Here is a 15,911-nt window from a genome sequence, read left to right on the forward strand (position 1 = left end):
GGGAGGCATACAGTCTTTGCAAGAAGTAGCTGTGTTTTGAATCCTTTTCACGGGTGTCTTTTATGTGTGATGAGGGCACTTCAGGGGGAGGACACGTTCGTTCCTACCGTATTTGCCTTAGTTGAGAGGGAAGGAAAAAAACTGAGCGCACCAAACCCGCTCCCCCCAACACTAGGCTTTGTTTACTGACTCTCTGATTTAATTACTGTTTGAAGAGGACGGAATTAGCTGTTAATTGATTTAATTATCCAATTTGTTTGTTTCAGGCATGATTCCAACAGAACTGCAGCAGCTCTGGAAAGAAGTGACAAGTGCTCATACGACAGAAGAAACCACGGGCAACAATCACAGCAGTTTGGATCTGACCACGACATGTGTCTCTTCCTCTGCACCTTCCAAGACCTCCTTAATAATGAACCCACATGCCTCTACCAACGGACAGCTGTCAGTCCACACTCCCAAAAGGGAAAGGTAGGAACGCCCATCTGAGATGTGTCCAAAGCTGTCTTTGACGCGGAGGGGTGGGTGGCCGGGCCTCGCCATATCTTGGTGATCTCTAATTGGATCCATGTGACTGGAGTGTGCATATAATTACTTCAGAATGTATTCAGTGTGGTGCGGGTGTGAAGCATCTGATTCTTGTCACCTTTTCAACATGGAATTAGCACTTATGTAGATCGAACCTGAGCTTAGGAACTCGGGCAGAGTCTTTTGGTCTCTCATCGGATGGGTTGGATTTCCACGCTTCCAGACTTACTCTTTCTGCCAAGTGCCCGCTCCGTTCGAGCTGATTTCCTTGGCTTTAAACGTCTTCTAAGGGAATAGCGTTGTCTGCTGTAGGCTGTGTTGAATCATGGTTTGAGAAAAGGTAGAACACACACTACTCGGCACTGCCCTCCTTGGAGGCAGGGAGCCCACCTTTTTCATCATCATGTCCCCAAAGTACTTGGCCTTTTTTTTTTTTTTTTTTTGGAAACCATCAGTGAAGGTTTGAGGGGATGGAGAGATGGAAGGGGTCCACGTGTATACACACAAGCATACACAGCCACTTTTCCTGCTCACGGGACATATGGTAGCATTGACTCAATTTCTGTCTTCCTGTTTGGAAGTTAAGACTTTATATTTTTTAATTGCCCGGAGCTTCACTTGGATGTTAGTTGAAGGTGAGGTTGACTGGGAGGTCCCAGATACATCATGTGAGAAGACAGCTGTAAGAAAAAGGAAGCTGTGAATCCATGTTAGTATACCATAGCACGCAGAACTATTAATTCCACTGTTCGGTGCTTTTCCAAGGTAGAAAGTATATATAAAACCTTTTTTTTTCAGTTTAATGCTTTTAAACTCTTCCCTGTGTATTTCCTATGCAGAGTGTCCACCCACAGAAGGAGAGAAACCTCAAAAGTAGTAGGTGATAGTAAGTGTCACTTCCATCAGGAAAACCAGATTATTTTGGTTGTTTTAATAAAAGTGACCCAGTGAAAGAATTTTGAATTTTATTTTTCAGTTAAGCAGTTACACATATAATTTCATGTATTTCTTGAAATATTGAACCTTAAGAAGCCCACTGATTTAATTAGATGTGTATCTTTATACCAGCAACATTTTATCCATTTAGAGCTTAGTAAACACAGAAAACAGTATATGAATGTTTGTGTAAAAACCATGAGAGGTTTCCAGAGATGAGATTATATATGTTTTAGCCAGAACTTGCAACTGTCCTTTTAAAATCACTTTAGAGTTTCTGTGGCAGACACAGAAGGACTAAAAGATGCTTATAACTTAACTGGTTTAGAAGAGCTTGAAAAACAGAATGGTGGGCAGTAAGAATTAATTTGGAGCCATTGGACCAAATGTGGCTTCTTTTGTTTCTAGTGAGCATAGATTTAGATGTCTGGAGACCAGTCTTAGCTCTCGCTTTATAATCTTTTAGAATGCCTTTGTAAGTAAACAAACAAACAAACTAGACCTTAGATAGCTCTTGAAGAAAAGGTTCTAGGCTGCTGTCCTTTGCTGTCCTTGCGTTTGGTACCCTGAGGTTGATGCTGTTCGTTTACTGCAGAGGGATCGAATTACATCTTTATCCATAGGCAGAGCAGGAGACCATACGCTGAAAAATGCCAACTGATGCACTTCAGGTATTTGTTGTAATCTTGTCAGCCATTGTGGAGCCTGCACAGATTTCCTGTGACACGGAAAGCTCTCCCTGTTTAGATGCACCATGCTCAGTTTCATTCTAAAAGGTTATGTATCTGGAGTCAGGTAGTAGATTAGCAAGGAGGCGAATAGGAGAAGAATAGCCCTTTTCATGTCTTAAGGTGCATTCGAAAGTAAATGGATCTCAGAGGCAGTCTAATTCTAGGAGAATCAGTTTGTTGGATTTCTCGTTTTATGGTCCTTATGTGTCTGCACAAAAGTTGGGCTTAATCTTCATTTATACTACCTGCCAGCATTCGAATAAGGATCAGAAAAGTATTTCGATTCCACTGAACCTTAAACTGGATATAAAAACAGGCTGACTTTTCCAACTGTTCATGCAAAGAAGAAGCAACTATGAAATTATATGCTACGTGCTTAACCTCTTGGACCTCTCAGGTTCTATTACCTGGGAGGTTCCTGGGCGTGGCTGGGTTAAAACAGATTCTAGTCAGCACATTTTAACCGAACGTAGCAAATTTGGCAAATGAGTACCTTAGGTTAAAGGTATGTCAAAAACTTAACAGACTTAAAAAATTGATCACTAGAAATTCAATTATTAGTTAGCCAGCTTTGTATATAAGGACTTATAAATGAGTGTTTTTACCCTCTGAGGGTTTATTTTAAAATCTCGTGTGATATTACTGTTGAAACAGAGGAAGATGGTTAAAAAAAAGAAAAAAAAGCTGTCACTATCGAAATATGTTCTCACTTACACAGTGAGTTGTCATTTGTCTCAGGAGTCCCTGGGAGAAGTTTCATCCCTTACTCACCAAGGGCATTTGTGAAATGGATCTCTTTCGAAGCTCTCCCTTGATTGCTACGTGATATTCCCCACCACATCCCACCCCCGGTGCTCCTGGACCTGTAGCTTAGGTTACCAGCTTTAAGGATTCTTTCTGAAAGGACTTGGGGAGCGCTCTGTGTAAAAATTCATCGGGCCACGGTGATATCGCGAGAGTTTTGGTGTGTTTTCCAAGTTGCGAGGCGTCTCCCGATCAGGACTGGGCCGCGTGTTTCCATGCCATGTGGAAGACCTCCCCCGCCCCCTTGCATCCTTCGGGCTCCCACGAGCAGCCGCCGCAGCAGCAGCTCTGGGGTTTGGTGAGCTGCAATCTGTTCAGGAGATAAATCATGTGCTTGGCCCGACACTCCTACTCTCCTCTTTAATTTGTCTTACACAAGGAAAATTATAATTAAATCATTCAGGGTAAACCCTTGAGTGTAGAGAAGGGAGAAAAAAAAAAAAAACACACTTTGGTAAAGATTGCCAGTAGAAACCCACTTCCCCGTTGCGCAGGGTAGAGCCATGTATCAATATTCAGCACCGTCAGGGGAGGAGCGGCCCATGTGATTTGCGAGGCAGTTGCCCACGCTCACATCAAGGCTTGTTAAGATCCTGTCCCCGTGCAATCACGGGCCTTCCGCGTCGTTAGAATTCGGCACTGGCGCCATGCTTCGTGCTTTGATTTCCTCCTGAGGATTTAATGAATGTTTATTGTGCTGATTTTATATATATATTTTATATATATATTATATATACACGTAGTATGTATATATTCATTGGCGCGATAAACCTACCTGTGTTGTCAGGGCCTGAGAGAAGCGTGGTGGGAATGAAGTTCAAAAGGCAGGAGCTAAAGAGAGCTACAAAGGGAAGCAGGCACATTCATACTACCTCTTACTGTCATTTAATTCCACAGGACCAGGGCGTCATGACTTCTTTGGTAAATAGACAAAACTCCGACCCGGGATACCTGTAAACACGGAAGATAACTCTCTCGTTTCCGTAACTCTGTCTGACTGTCTCACTTTAGGAAATTCCAAGTTTTGGTGTGGGTAAACAAAATCAACGGCGTGCAAATGAAACATTTATTAAAATGCTAAATTTAGTAAAGCCCTCTGAGCTTCTAGGATCAAAGCAGCTATGTAAATACAAATAGCAATTACGACTTAAGTAATTGCCTGAATTAAAATTCTATCACATTATAGCATGGTGCACTAGGGAAAGGGCAGGGAACTCTCATTTAATCCATTTTTTTCTCTGTGCCAAGCAGCTGGCTAAACTCTTACCTTTGGAGGGATGTCTCAGTTTTAGCCACGTGACTGCTGGGAAACAGGAGGGTTTCTTATACCCATTTTACAGGTGAGGAAGTTGAACCGTCAAGATTTAAATAAGTGACCTGGGGTCACAGAACTCGTTAGTGGCATAGCCGAGATTGAAATTCAAGTCTCTCTTTTACTTCATAAAACAGCACTTAGAGATTCCATTCAGTATAGAAGTGAACACTTAATTATGATAAACTAAAATCAGTGCTCCTAAAAGAAATTGGGAAAATTCAATTCAACAGCACGTGTACTGACTTAAAATCCTAGAGTTCCCTCTGTTAAGGTGGATACAGATAGTTCCTAGGCGTCTCGCGAAGGGAGGGTGGGTGGAGAGGATTTGCAGTATGTAAATCATTTACGGTCTGAAATGGCACATAAAGAACAAAAATGGACCCCATGCAGGATTTGCACACAGGCAGATGCAAAACAAGCCTCTCCCTCCTTTCGGTGTATCCTGACTTTCCTTCCTGCCTTATAAATCTTGCGTTTCCTCATTGAACACATCATCTGGTCTCTATTCTGTTTCAGCTGTCCCTCTGTAGTCCATGTCAGAGATAGGCCTTTTTTCTGATCCTCCCCAGCTTTTTGCTTTTAGTTCAACCACCATTAGTAGATGTTTTATAACTTGAATGTGTCTCAGATGCATAGCTCTTCTAAGTATTTGTTCCAAGGTTTTCCTTAAGCATTTGGTGAAAGGTTTCTTTAAACTCTGGAGAGGTCCCAGGTTGTGCGGCCTCTTCTTGCTTTGAGGCTGTCGTATTCTCAGAATCAGGTGACCCACATTGGGCACCTCTCTCTCCCCACCCCTCTCTCTTTCTCCCCCCACCCTCTCTCTCTCTCTCTCTCTCTCTCTCTCTCTCTGAGGCCTAACCTGCCTTCTGTCCCCACAAGGTACCTTCCTTTTCCTTCTCATCTGTTGACACAGCCCTGTGTATTCCAATTGCTTGCCATTTCCACACTTCCTAGCTGGCAGCTGCCTTCAAATAACCCCTGAAGGTTTTTGCTAGGCTCGTGGACTTTCAGACAGTTTCACTTGATTCACAGTCTCTGTTTTTGATTTGTGGCCTCTTGACATATTGCTGTGGATTTGACTGTATAACAATAACATTTGTGTTGACCAGCCCTTCTGTTTTCAAAAGGCAAGGGACTCTGAGTCGTGGACATGCTTGGTGTTTCGTTTCCCTTTCTTTCTTTCTTTTTTTTTTTTTAACTAAATCCTCTGTTGATGAGTAAATATTGGTGCTCTTGGTTTCCTCGCTAACATTCTAGAAGCTTGGTTTCAGAACTCTTCTGGTTACACAAGCATTTAGCTTTTTTGCATATTTTCATATTCATATTTAGGGCCTCTGGAGCCAGAAATTTAAGTAGTAAGCTCTAGGTCTTGTGACTCTGAATAGGTCTTCCTCATTTCAACCTTTTTTTTTTTTTTGTAGTTTGAAAATCAGATCATTTCTTTTGTATTTCTTTTGATTCGAAGCACTTGAGCAAACTAGCGACCCCAAATCTTCCCTCCCCGTTAGATTCTTTTGGAGAACCTGCAGTCACGTTGTCCCAAATTGTCCTCAGAATTCTCACTGCTACTTCTTGCCCATATAGGTTGAGGCGTTTGATCTATTACACAGGTCAGCAAATTATGGCCTACCGGCCAAGCCCGGCCCACTTCTTATTTTGTAAATAAAGTTTTATTGGAACACAGTGAGGCTTATTCATTTACACAAAGTCTGTGGCTGCTTTCACACTACAATGGCTGGCTTGCACACCATCGTAAAGCAATTATACTCCAATAAAGATTTAAAAAAAAAAAAAAAACAATGGCTGGCTTGAGTAGTCACAGCAGAAAGCGTATAGCCCACCAAGAGTAAAACATTTACCATCTGGCCATTTTACAGAAAAAGCTGGCCGACTCCAAGGTCAACCATCAGACCAGTGTTTCCCAGATTGCCTGATGATAATGTCACAGGTACTTGTTAAAACATAACTGCTTCCTAGGCCTCTCCTGTGAAGATTCCATTGGTCTGAGATGGGGTGTGGGAATTTTCTGTTGGTCGTGCCTACCCTAGATTCTTGCTCCTTGAAGGCTGTAGATCAGCAACTTCAGCATCAGGTGGGGGCTCATTAGAAATGCAGACTCTCGGGCCCCACCTTGGATCTACTGAATCAGGGTCTGCATTTTAACCCAGTCCCCGGGGCCTTGACGCGCCCGTTCAAGCTTGAGAAGCGCTGCAGGTTAGTGTGCTCAGTTGACCTGGGTTTGGACGCTGCTGGAAGGAACAGAGTTTCCCCCCCACATTTTGATGATGCTCCCAGACACGTTCAGTCCACAGAACCAGTGGTTTGCGATTCCTGGGTGAGCCAACAGGGTACCGGTACTGCTACTGCTGGAAGGAATCAGAAGCTGGCGTATGGTGGTGATGATCAGGCAGCTAACTTTTATTGAACTATTCCTTTGTGCCAGTCACAATGCATAAAGGACTCGACAGAAGCGTTAATACTGATTTTCCCATTGTATCCTCACGACAACCCTGTGGGGTCCTGTTCTCTTTGTACAGGTAGTGCTGGGCCCAGAGGAAATTTATAACTTGCGTGAGCCAACCAGCTAGCTAGGGACCAGGCAGGGACTGGAACCAGGGTGTCCCCGAGCCTAAAGTCCTTGCAGTGGCTGCCACGTTCTGCTGGTTCCCAGATGGGAACCACTCTGCTCATCAGAACCACCTGGTCTCCACCCCAGACTCTGGGTTACAGCCTCCAGGGGATAGAGCTTGGGGATCAGAACCAGGCCGTAACCTTCCAAGGTTGGGCCATAACTAGGGAGAAGCCCCACGCGTTTCTCTGCGGCCCGTTCTTCTCCCCCGCCGCATCTTTTTGCAAAGAGGGAAGGCAGGGCGCTGCACACAGGTGATGAGAAGTGGAGAATATAGAAAGCAGGCGGGGCATGTCCTGTCAGGTGTTGTAGGGACAGGAAAGAGACGAGGGTGCGGCCAATTGCAGAGGCCTACACTCAGGTGCTGCTTTCTGCCCCAAAGCAGACCCTTGGCAGCGTCAGCTGTCCCACGTCTATCTGCAGGGGAAGTCGCCTGTTTAGGCCAAAACTGTCCCTGCTTATGTCGGAAAGACGCTCCTGGGGACATATCAACATTTCATGCCCCAAAGTGCTACTGGGTGTTTGGCGATCATCGCGTTTAGAAGAGCTGTGATCAGTTTCCTCCTTCTGCTTGAAACCAGTTGTTTCTGGGTTTTAGAAGTAGAAGGAAAGCTTCTCTTAGGGTGGTGTGCCATGGTGCCGTGTCACCTCCCGTCATTCCACACGTTCAGGGAGGGCAAAGGGAGGACACCTTGAAAATACTGCCACATCCTGGGGGATCAACTTATGGATTTTCTTGACTGTTCACTTCATGGGGTGATGAAAAGAAAAACCCAACTGTTATTTTCAAACAGCTGTTATGTCTTATCTCAATAAAATGCCTTTTACCATAGCACAGCATCATTAGACCCTATAAATCTTTTTCTATTTATTGTGTTTAAATGATAAATACTTTCCAATAAAATGACATCATGGGTCTGGAGAGTCACATTTGTTTTACAAGTTTCTCTTAAATTCGGTTGATTTTCATTTTTTTTCTCCCTTGGGATACTGCTTAATATGAATCTCAACCATGGGCCATTTCATGTCCAATGTCCCAGATTTCTCGTGAAAGATCAGCTTTGAGCCCCCATTTTCTTTCATTATGGAGGTTAGTCATTCTTTCCTGATGAGGTGCTCTTGCCGACAGGGTTTTTTCCACCCTCTCCCTTGGTTGGCACCCAGGTATCCCATAGGTGCTCGCACTTGTGTGGAAACACCTAATGTACGTTAGCTTTCTTAACGTTTATTCCATACCAAGGGTGAAAAGGAAAGCACACGACAGAAGAACGGTGAGGACCCGTCTTTTGGGAGCTCTGATGGCATAGCCTGTTGTACTGGGTTTTGCCCTTTTACCTGTAAAAGAGTCTGGTCGAAATGTACACTTTACCCCTTAGACTAACTGAATAGAAAATTTTCTTTGGTGGCTATGGATCCATCCAAAAGTGGAAAGGGAGGCCAAGGGTCAACGGAACGCTGTGTGACTTGGAAAACTCCTAGTGGCCTTCTCGCTTCAGTGACAACTAGGAGTCCCGTGCTTTTCAGCCAGCGATGGGGCCCAGTGAGGAGGAACCTATCCAAGAGGCTGAAATGGAAGGCACGTCCTTTTTCAAGATTTACCAAGATGCCATTTTGCACCAGGGCCACCTGGCAGCCTGGCTCTGCGGCTCTTTCCAAGGGAGGCACCACTGTGCAGACCTGCTCGCTCGGGTGATACAAGTGAGCGGCCTCACGTGTACGGCCGTCCTCACTTTCTTCATTCCACCGCGCTTTGTGCTCCGTCAAGGCCTAAGTATATTACAAAGCATATTCTCCTCATTAAAACAATAGTGGAAGCTCACAAAGGGAAATTGTTAATATGTGTTCCAGCTTGTCATTTCTGCCTGTGTGAATAAAGCAGATAACCGTTCCTCTGGGAAACTATTTCGGGAATTGAGCAACAGATACGCTAGCCAGAGAATTCTCCTAACTGTAATTTTCCTTTTTGTGTGTACTCAGAAATAACATCCTGCTGGGCTCCTCCGCGCCTCTGCACAGACAGAGCACAATTGCCACAGCCCAGGTGGTGTGACTGCGGGACAGTCCCCTGGGCACATGTGGCCAGGACTTGTACAGCTTGTTCAGTGTCTTCGTCCATATGGCAGCGTGTCCCATTCACAGAAAGGCGCCGGGGCTGGGCCTGGTGGGTACCGTGGTCAGTGTAGTGTGAAGAGAAGCCCTCCACTCCCAGCGACCTCCGTGGTGCGGTTGGCTTAATGGCAGATCTGAGTGATCGCGTACACGCGCGCGCACACGCGCACGCACACGCTTAACTAAGAAATTGCAGAACAGTCTTGCTGGTTTCCTTCCCACGTAACCCCTCCCCCCCTTTATTTTTTAGAAGCCAATGGTTAACCCAGCAGGTATAATTCAGGTCCGTGAAACATACCTGGTTCATAGAAAGTCATTTACACGTACACACACACCTTTCTGGGTCGTTGTTCGTGAATTAAGTCAATTTAAGTATGACGTGCCTGTCCTAGAATTCGTCTATAAACTTTGCAGATTTTGTTTCTCTCTCTCTCTCTCTCTCTCTCTCTCTCTCTCTCTCTCTTTTTTTTGTATTGTGAGAACTTACTTTCATTGTACAGTTTGGGTGGCTGGGCTAGTGGTTTTAGTTTTTACATCTTAAAAAAGAGAAAGGGAAAAGGAAAAGCAAATCATTACCAGCCTTAGAAATCTGAGAGTAAGACATTCCTTGGAGGGCTAGAACTGAAAAGGGAGAATCTAGAAAACAGATTTCCCAGTGAAGAAGGTGAAAAACAGGAACATTTTAAAAGGCACTTTGGAAATTTTACCAGAAGGCAAAGCCTTCTCCATTTATCTCCCCAAATGTTGTTCTGCTTTTGTGTAACTATTTGGATTCTCGTTTGGTAAACAAACAGACCCCATAGCAACTGTAGCTGATGTATTTGTACTACCTGTAAGACTTCCCTAAACAAATGGTCACACTTTTATGACCTTCAGATTTCATTCCTTTTATAGTCTTCAAGGAAATCAGTCAAATGGCAAGTTGATCTTCCTTTCCTTTCTCTTTCTTTTTCTCTTTCTTTCTTTCTTTCTTTTTTTCCTTTTTTTTAAAAAAATATGTTGAGGTCTGTCTTTGAAGGATCTGTTCTGTGTGTGTATTTTACATCCTGGCTGTGAATGTTGAGTTTGAAGGTGTATTATGGCAAAAGGAAAGAGAAACCTAAAGTGTTTGTGTAAATGATGTGGTATTTGCTTTCAAGAGGGGCTATTTTAGTCATCTGGTGGAATTTCAGGTTATACATCCAAAAGGCTAAAAAACTCCACTGAAATGATTACTTATAGACCTTCAAATTGGACAGGCATCTCTGGCTTCGTGTCTCCTTTTTTTATAACTGAAATATTGATGGTAACATTCTGGTATACATGAGCCCCTATATTCAACTTACATTTTTCCGTATGAGTCATATTTACGACGAGAACAAGATGTCTCCGTGTTAAAGATCAGTGTGAGGAATAAATGGCAGCTTACTTTAATTAGAAAAAAAAAAATGACACCAAGAGCTGGAATAATCCAGTAGTGTTTGAATAAATTAGAGGATTGTACAGACAGAAGTAAGAGAAACTTAACAAGGATAAATGGGGAAGTTGTCCAGAGTTCAACAACAAAAAAAAGCCTGCCTTTGCAGGACAGAAGTCACCAGACAGTACCGAGGCAGGTCCGCTTATTCTGCAAAACCTCACTAACCCCGTCCCAGGTGTCCTAGGCTTCGAGGGATAGAACCGTGAGCTTGACAAAGTCTGACCTCGTGGAGCTGATGTTGCAGTGGAAGAGAAATAGAACAAACAAATAATCACGTAATAAAAAGACAGATAGGGGGCTTCCCTGGTGGTGCAGTGGTTGAGAGTCCGCCTGCCGATGCAGGGGACACGGGTTCGTGCCCCGGTCCGGGAAGATCCCACGTGCCGCGGAGCGGCTGGGCCCGTGAGCCATGGCCGCTGAGCCTGCGCGTCCGGAGCCCGTGCTCCGCAGAGGGAGAGGCCACAGCAGTGAGAGGCCCGCGTACCGCAAAAAAAAAAAAAAAAGACAGATAGAATTAAGATCTGAAGAAAAAAAAAAAGTGAAGCAGGAAGAGCGGGGCTAAGGTCACTGTTTGGATATATGGGTTTGGCAAAGCCTCTCTGGGGAAGTGACCCTTGAACAGACATGAAGAAGTCAGGGGAGAGCTCTCCAGGCAGAGGGCACAGCAGAAGCAGAGGACCTTGAGGCATGTTTTGCTAGATCATGGCTCTTACCTCGATTAGTGTGGGGGCGGCTTTGTTGTTTAGTGGTGAGGAGTGTGGACTCAAACCGGACGGCCTGCATTCCAGGGCAGGCGGCCCGCTCCACGTACTTAATCTTGGTGCGCCTCAGTGCGCCCTCTGTGAAACGGGTATGTTACCAAGCCTGGCCTCATAGATGAAATGAGTTCGTACACATTTTAGTCTCTGGCACACAGGCAGTGCTCCGTGAATATTAAGTGATTATTGATGATTTAATTAATTAAATATTAATGACTCTTGTTTATTGTTAAAGTCATTTATTCGTTCACGCCGCCTTTATTGAGCATTTACATACTAATAACTCTATAGATTCTGGGAATTAAAAGATGGCTCGAACGTAGGTCTTTCCCTTAAGGAGCTCACAGTCTAGAGAGACAAACACAGAGGCAGACACCTGCCAGCGCAGTGGAAATAATGCAGTGATATGAAGATAGGCAAAATGTGATGGAGTGTATAGTTTGTTAAACATGAGCACTGGTGGAATATCGTCACGTCTGTATTTCCACACACCCCCCACGTTTGCATCAGGTGAGATTTTTGGATGCAGTGGACTCCAGGAAGGAAAGGTTCCATGTCCCTTGTCGAATGCCACACCCCGGTCATCTAGCACAGCCAGCCTGGCATGTGGTTGGTGCTGCATCTCACTGCAGAGACCGCGTGTTCAGAATACAGTGAATTTATGAATTTGATAAGGCTCAGGAACTCGTTCATAGTAGTAGCTACCCGTTGGCCACGGATGCTGTAGAAGTACCTGGTTAGTCTTTGTCGATATTGATACTTATGTGCTCCAAACAGGAGGGAAAATGTGGATTTCTGGTTACATTGATTCTCAGTCTTTAGCTTGCCTCAGAATCATCTGGAGGACTGGCTAAACTACAGATGGCTGGACCCTAGCCTTACCGTGTCTGATTCGGTAAGTTGGGGTGAGGCCTAAGCATGGGCATCCCTGACAAGTTCCCAGCGACCGAACTCTGAGAACCACTGCTGTAGGACCTCCCAACATCTGTCCTGACTCCATGGCGTTCTTCCCCTTCTCCGATTCAAAGTGACAGAGGAGGGATCTTGATAACTATTATTCACTAGTCTTTCGGACAGTCTGGGTCCAGTGCCAAGACTCAACATTTCAAAGAGAACAGGTCTTGAGACTGTGACCCAGTGTGAACTATTTCATGGAACAAAATTCATTTTAAAATGTCCTGATGTTGGCCTTTAAATCATTTCTAAGTACTCTGGCTCTTTCTAAATTTTTTTTTTTTTTTTTATGTATGAAATTGCTTTTTGTGCTTTAGTCACCTGCCTTCTCTCATCCTATTCCTTTGAGCATTGAGCTTCAATTGATACTCAAAGGCCCAGATCAAATATTACAGAATTTTATGTTCCAGCCGTCTGTTCAATTCTCTCTCTTTCCCCTCAACTGGGGAATTGGGCAGAACTCTTCTGGAGAGGATGAGAACTTAGTCACAGTCTATACCAATGACCTCCAAATGTGTTTGATTAGTCACCCCATGAATATTAAAACTTTCGAGTATGCACCCCTACTAAAGATACTTTTAATCAATTATATACATGCTTAACATAGTACCTGTAGTACAAAAATTAAAGAGTAAGAAGGTGAGAAATGTATACACATAGGTACACAAGTATCTATTCATACAAAAGTTCTAATATTAACACATGCATACAGAAGCGGTAATATTATCCCTGCACCCTCCCACGGATCTTCTTACGCATCCCAGTTTTTAGACTCTGATCTAGGAACCCAACACGGTGCTTAAGCACAAAGTAGGTGTTCCGTAAAACACGCGGAGGGACTTCCCTGGCGGTCCAGTGGTTAAGACTCCGCGCTTCCGCTGCAGGTGGTGCGGGTTCGATCCCTGGTCGGGGACCTAAGATCACACGTGCCACGTGGCGTGGCCAGAAAAAGCCCCCCAGTAACCAAGACAAACAAACAAAAACGCTGAATCGAAGGCAGAGAAGAGTTTAATCCAGTGACCATTAATGAAGCATCTTGTACTGCTGAGACATAAAAGGAATGACATAAAGTAGGAAGTAATTCTTAGGAAACATAAATGCAAGTGCCTAATGGTTTTGAGCCACTTTATTTCTCTAAGTCCCTTGTCCCTTCACCTCCTGCTTCCTGATCTGGCCCTCACGCTTCTGTTACATGATTCTTCTGGTTCTGGAGTATGCTTGTGCTGACTTCCACAGAGTGTCAGGGGCAGGGATTAAATGAGAAGAATTAGTGTTGGAACTTTCGTTTATGCTCTTTGGTTTTCCGGGTCTTGTTGTTTCCTCTAACATATGGACAGGGTTCCACACAGACCTCGTGACTCACCAGTGCAAACACTTGCATGGACATGATGCGCATGCCTGCCTAATGGTGTTAATATCTTTTGGATTAGTGGTCCCTATGTCTGTATTGACACAGTTGCTCACAGCCCCTCTTTGGAAAGCATTCTGTTTTCTTAACAAGATCCCAGTGTTAATGCTGCCAGTGGGAAGCTCTCACTGACAACCTCAGCATAGCGATCGCCCTTATGGGTGTCAGAAACAAAAGCTGGACCTCTGCCTCTTCTTGTCCTTTTCCTTTATGTATCCCTTCACTTGTCACCATGCAAACAGGCATTCGGCCTTTGTCATCACCCGCTCTGTGTTGGTGATGGATCAGCACACACCGACCAGCCCACAGGTACTCCCCCTCTCCTTCTCTGCTCCGTTGTCTTGCTGTGCCACAGGCTTCTGAGAATCAAGATGGCGTGTTTTGCCCAGTGAATCTGAAAAGGGAGGTAGAGCCAGATTGGAGGGGATGGTGAAGAGAGTGACTGCCAGACTTATGACCTGTCATCATGGCCCCCCATTGGTGAAGCAGCTGATTTAACATCGATAGTCTACACATAGGATGCTCCCTGGTCCTAAAGGATAGGGTCTAGTCCTCGAAGCATCCGACACACTGCCCTGTGCTCTTGTGGCTTTTGTGGGTCTTTGTCCCATCAGTCAAGGGTAATTCTGAGGCTCTTCCTTCCCTATTGAAAATTCAAAAAGAGACTTACCACTGGGTCACTGTCGACTCAGGAAGTAAACCCAGTTACAGACTGCCTCTCCTTGAGGACTCCTTCACGCACTTTTGTTTTCTGAAAAGTTTAGTCATTTGAATGTGTGCCCCACTGTCACGAGGTTTGCCGTATCTGCTTAGATGACTATTGTAATTTATATTATTTTCTTTAAATCGAGTCATTTTTAATTTGAATAAAATAAGCCTCATCCTTAGACACGACATCTGTGAAACCAGAAGTTGCAGACGCTAGGTATATTTTTGGCTAATACAAATAAATTAAAGTAAATCTGCCGGTTTGTAGGAATACGCACTCTTGTTCTTCCTGACATCGTGTGGGCCACCGTTGAGTCCGTGTATATCACCTATTGGGATATTTTGGTAGGATTTCCCTCTCTACTGAGGAGGGGCCTTGACTGCATATGGTACTGTGCCAAGTGGATTGAAACCCTGCTTTCATGATACCCCCTGGTTTCCTAGAAAAGCCCAAGTGCGTCACTCCCCTTCCTAAAAAAGTTAATTCAAGATCCTACTTATTCACACATACATCCTCTCCTCCCAGGTTCAGGGATGCCATGAAGGCTTAGAGGATACCCAAGGCAGCCCTAGAGTCTGGGACCTGTGAAGCTTTGAGTTGTTGTCAAAGCCAGATTCGACAGTGTGCTCCGGGGTACTACTGACCAGTAGAGTACCTGGCAAACACTGTTGACTGGCCAAGTCACTCAGTAGATCCGTGCTAACGTGGAACTGGTGTTTGCTGAATAGAAACAGGAGATGATGGCCTCTTCCCGGTGCTGACTTCCTTTAGTCTTACCTGTTTCGTTATATTTTAAAAAAAAAAAAAAGACTTGCATATAATTCTTAAATAACTTTGGGCCAGTGAGAGTTTTCATGAGTTTGTACCTATTGCTTGGTGAGGTTGCCCAGTGTCTCCGCTTTCCATATTTATCCATCCCCAGTTTGCTTTTCACCCCACAGTTAACAGAGAAGACAGCTCACGTGTGTTTCTGTAAGTACGCTCACTTTTAGGTCAGATCCAGAACAGGGAACTCTCAAGCTCCTTAGAGCTCCAGGGTCCAACAGCATCAGCGTTATCCAGGAGTGTGCTACACATGCGTAGTCTTGGGTCCCACCCTAGAACTGCTGGATTAGAATCTCCATGTTAAAAAGATGTCCAGGTGATTTACAGCTATAAGAGAATTTGAGAAGCATTAGTCTTTGATTAGCAATGGAAAAAGGCAGAGTGCGCATCCTTACCTATAGATCCAGTTTTAATCCTTTTATCCCACGCAACAATCTTTGAGTCATTCCCTTGCCATCTTCAACGTTTGCCATACCTGCATATACATATTACAAGTTTTTACTTTTTCTTGAAACTGATTAACTTAAACAGGGTTTATAAAAAGCTACCCCTGAGAAGTCACAGATCTGATGTCAAAATTGTTTTCCAGTCTACCTGAGCGTGAATCCATAACTCCGAAAGCGAGGGTATTTTTATGTAACTCAGTCACCCAGCTCACCACGTTAGTTGCCCGTGCCCTAATGGGGTCCGTTGTAGAAAGGTGACGCTGTATTTCTTTCAGGATAATTTGTATTTCTGTGGGGGGG

At 44.4% G+C, this 15,911-nt stretch overlaps 1 protein-coding gene across 12 annotated transcripts in view; it reads left to right on the top strand.

Moving 5' to 3' along the window:
- Positions 1–15,911, top strand: part of FOXP1 (forkhead box P1) — a 695,723-nt gene that overhangs the window by 611,922 nt on the left and 67,890 nt on the right. For all 12 annotated transcript variants that reach the window (XM_024747009.1, XM_024747006.1, XM_024747008.1 and 9 more), the window contains one exon: positions 267–471. In XM_024747009.1, coding sequence (XP_024602777.1) covers positions 267–471 — 205 coding nt within the window. The remainder of the gene's footprint in view (positions 1–266; positions 472–15,911) is intronic.

This window comes from Neophocaena asiaeorientalis, unplaced genomic scaffold (genome assembly GCF_003031525.2).
Source record: "Neophocaena asiaeorientalis asiaeorientalis breed wild unplaced genomic scaffold, Neophocaena_asiaeorientalis_V1.1 scaffold130, whole genome shotgun sequence".
Lineage (NCBI taxonomy): Eukaryota > Metazoa > Chordata > Mammalia > Artiodactyla > Phocoenidae > Neophocaena > Neophocaena asiaeorientalis.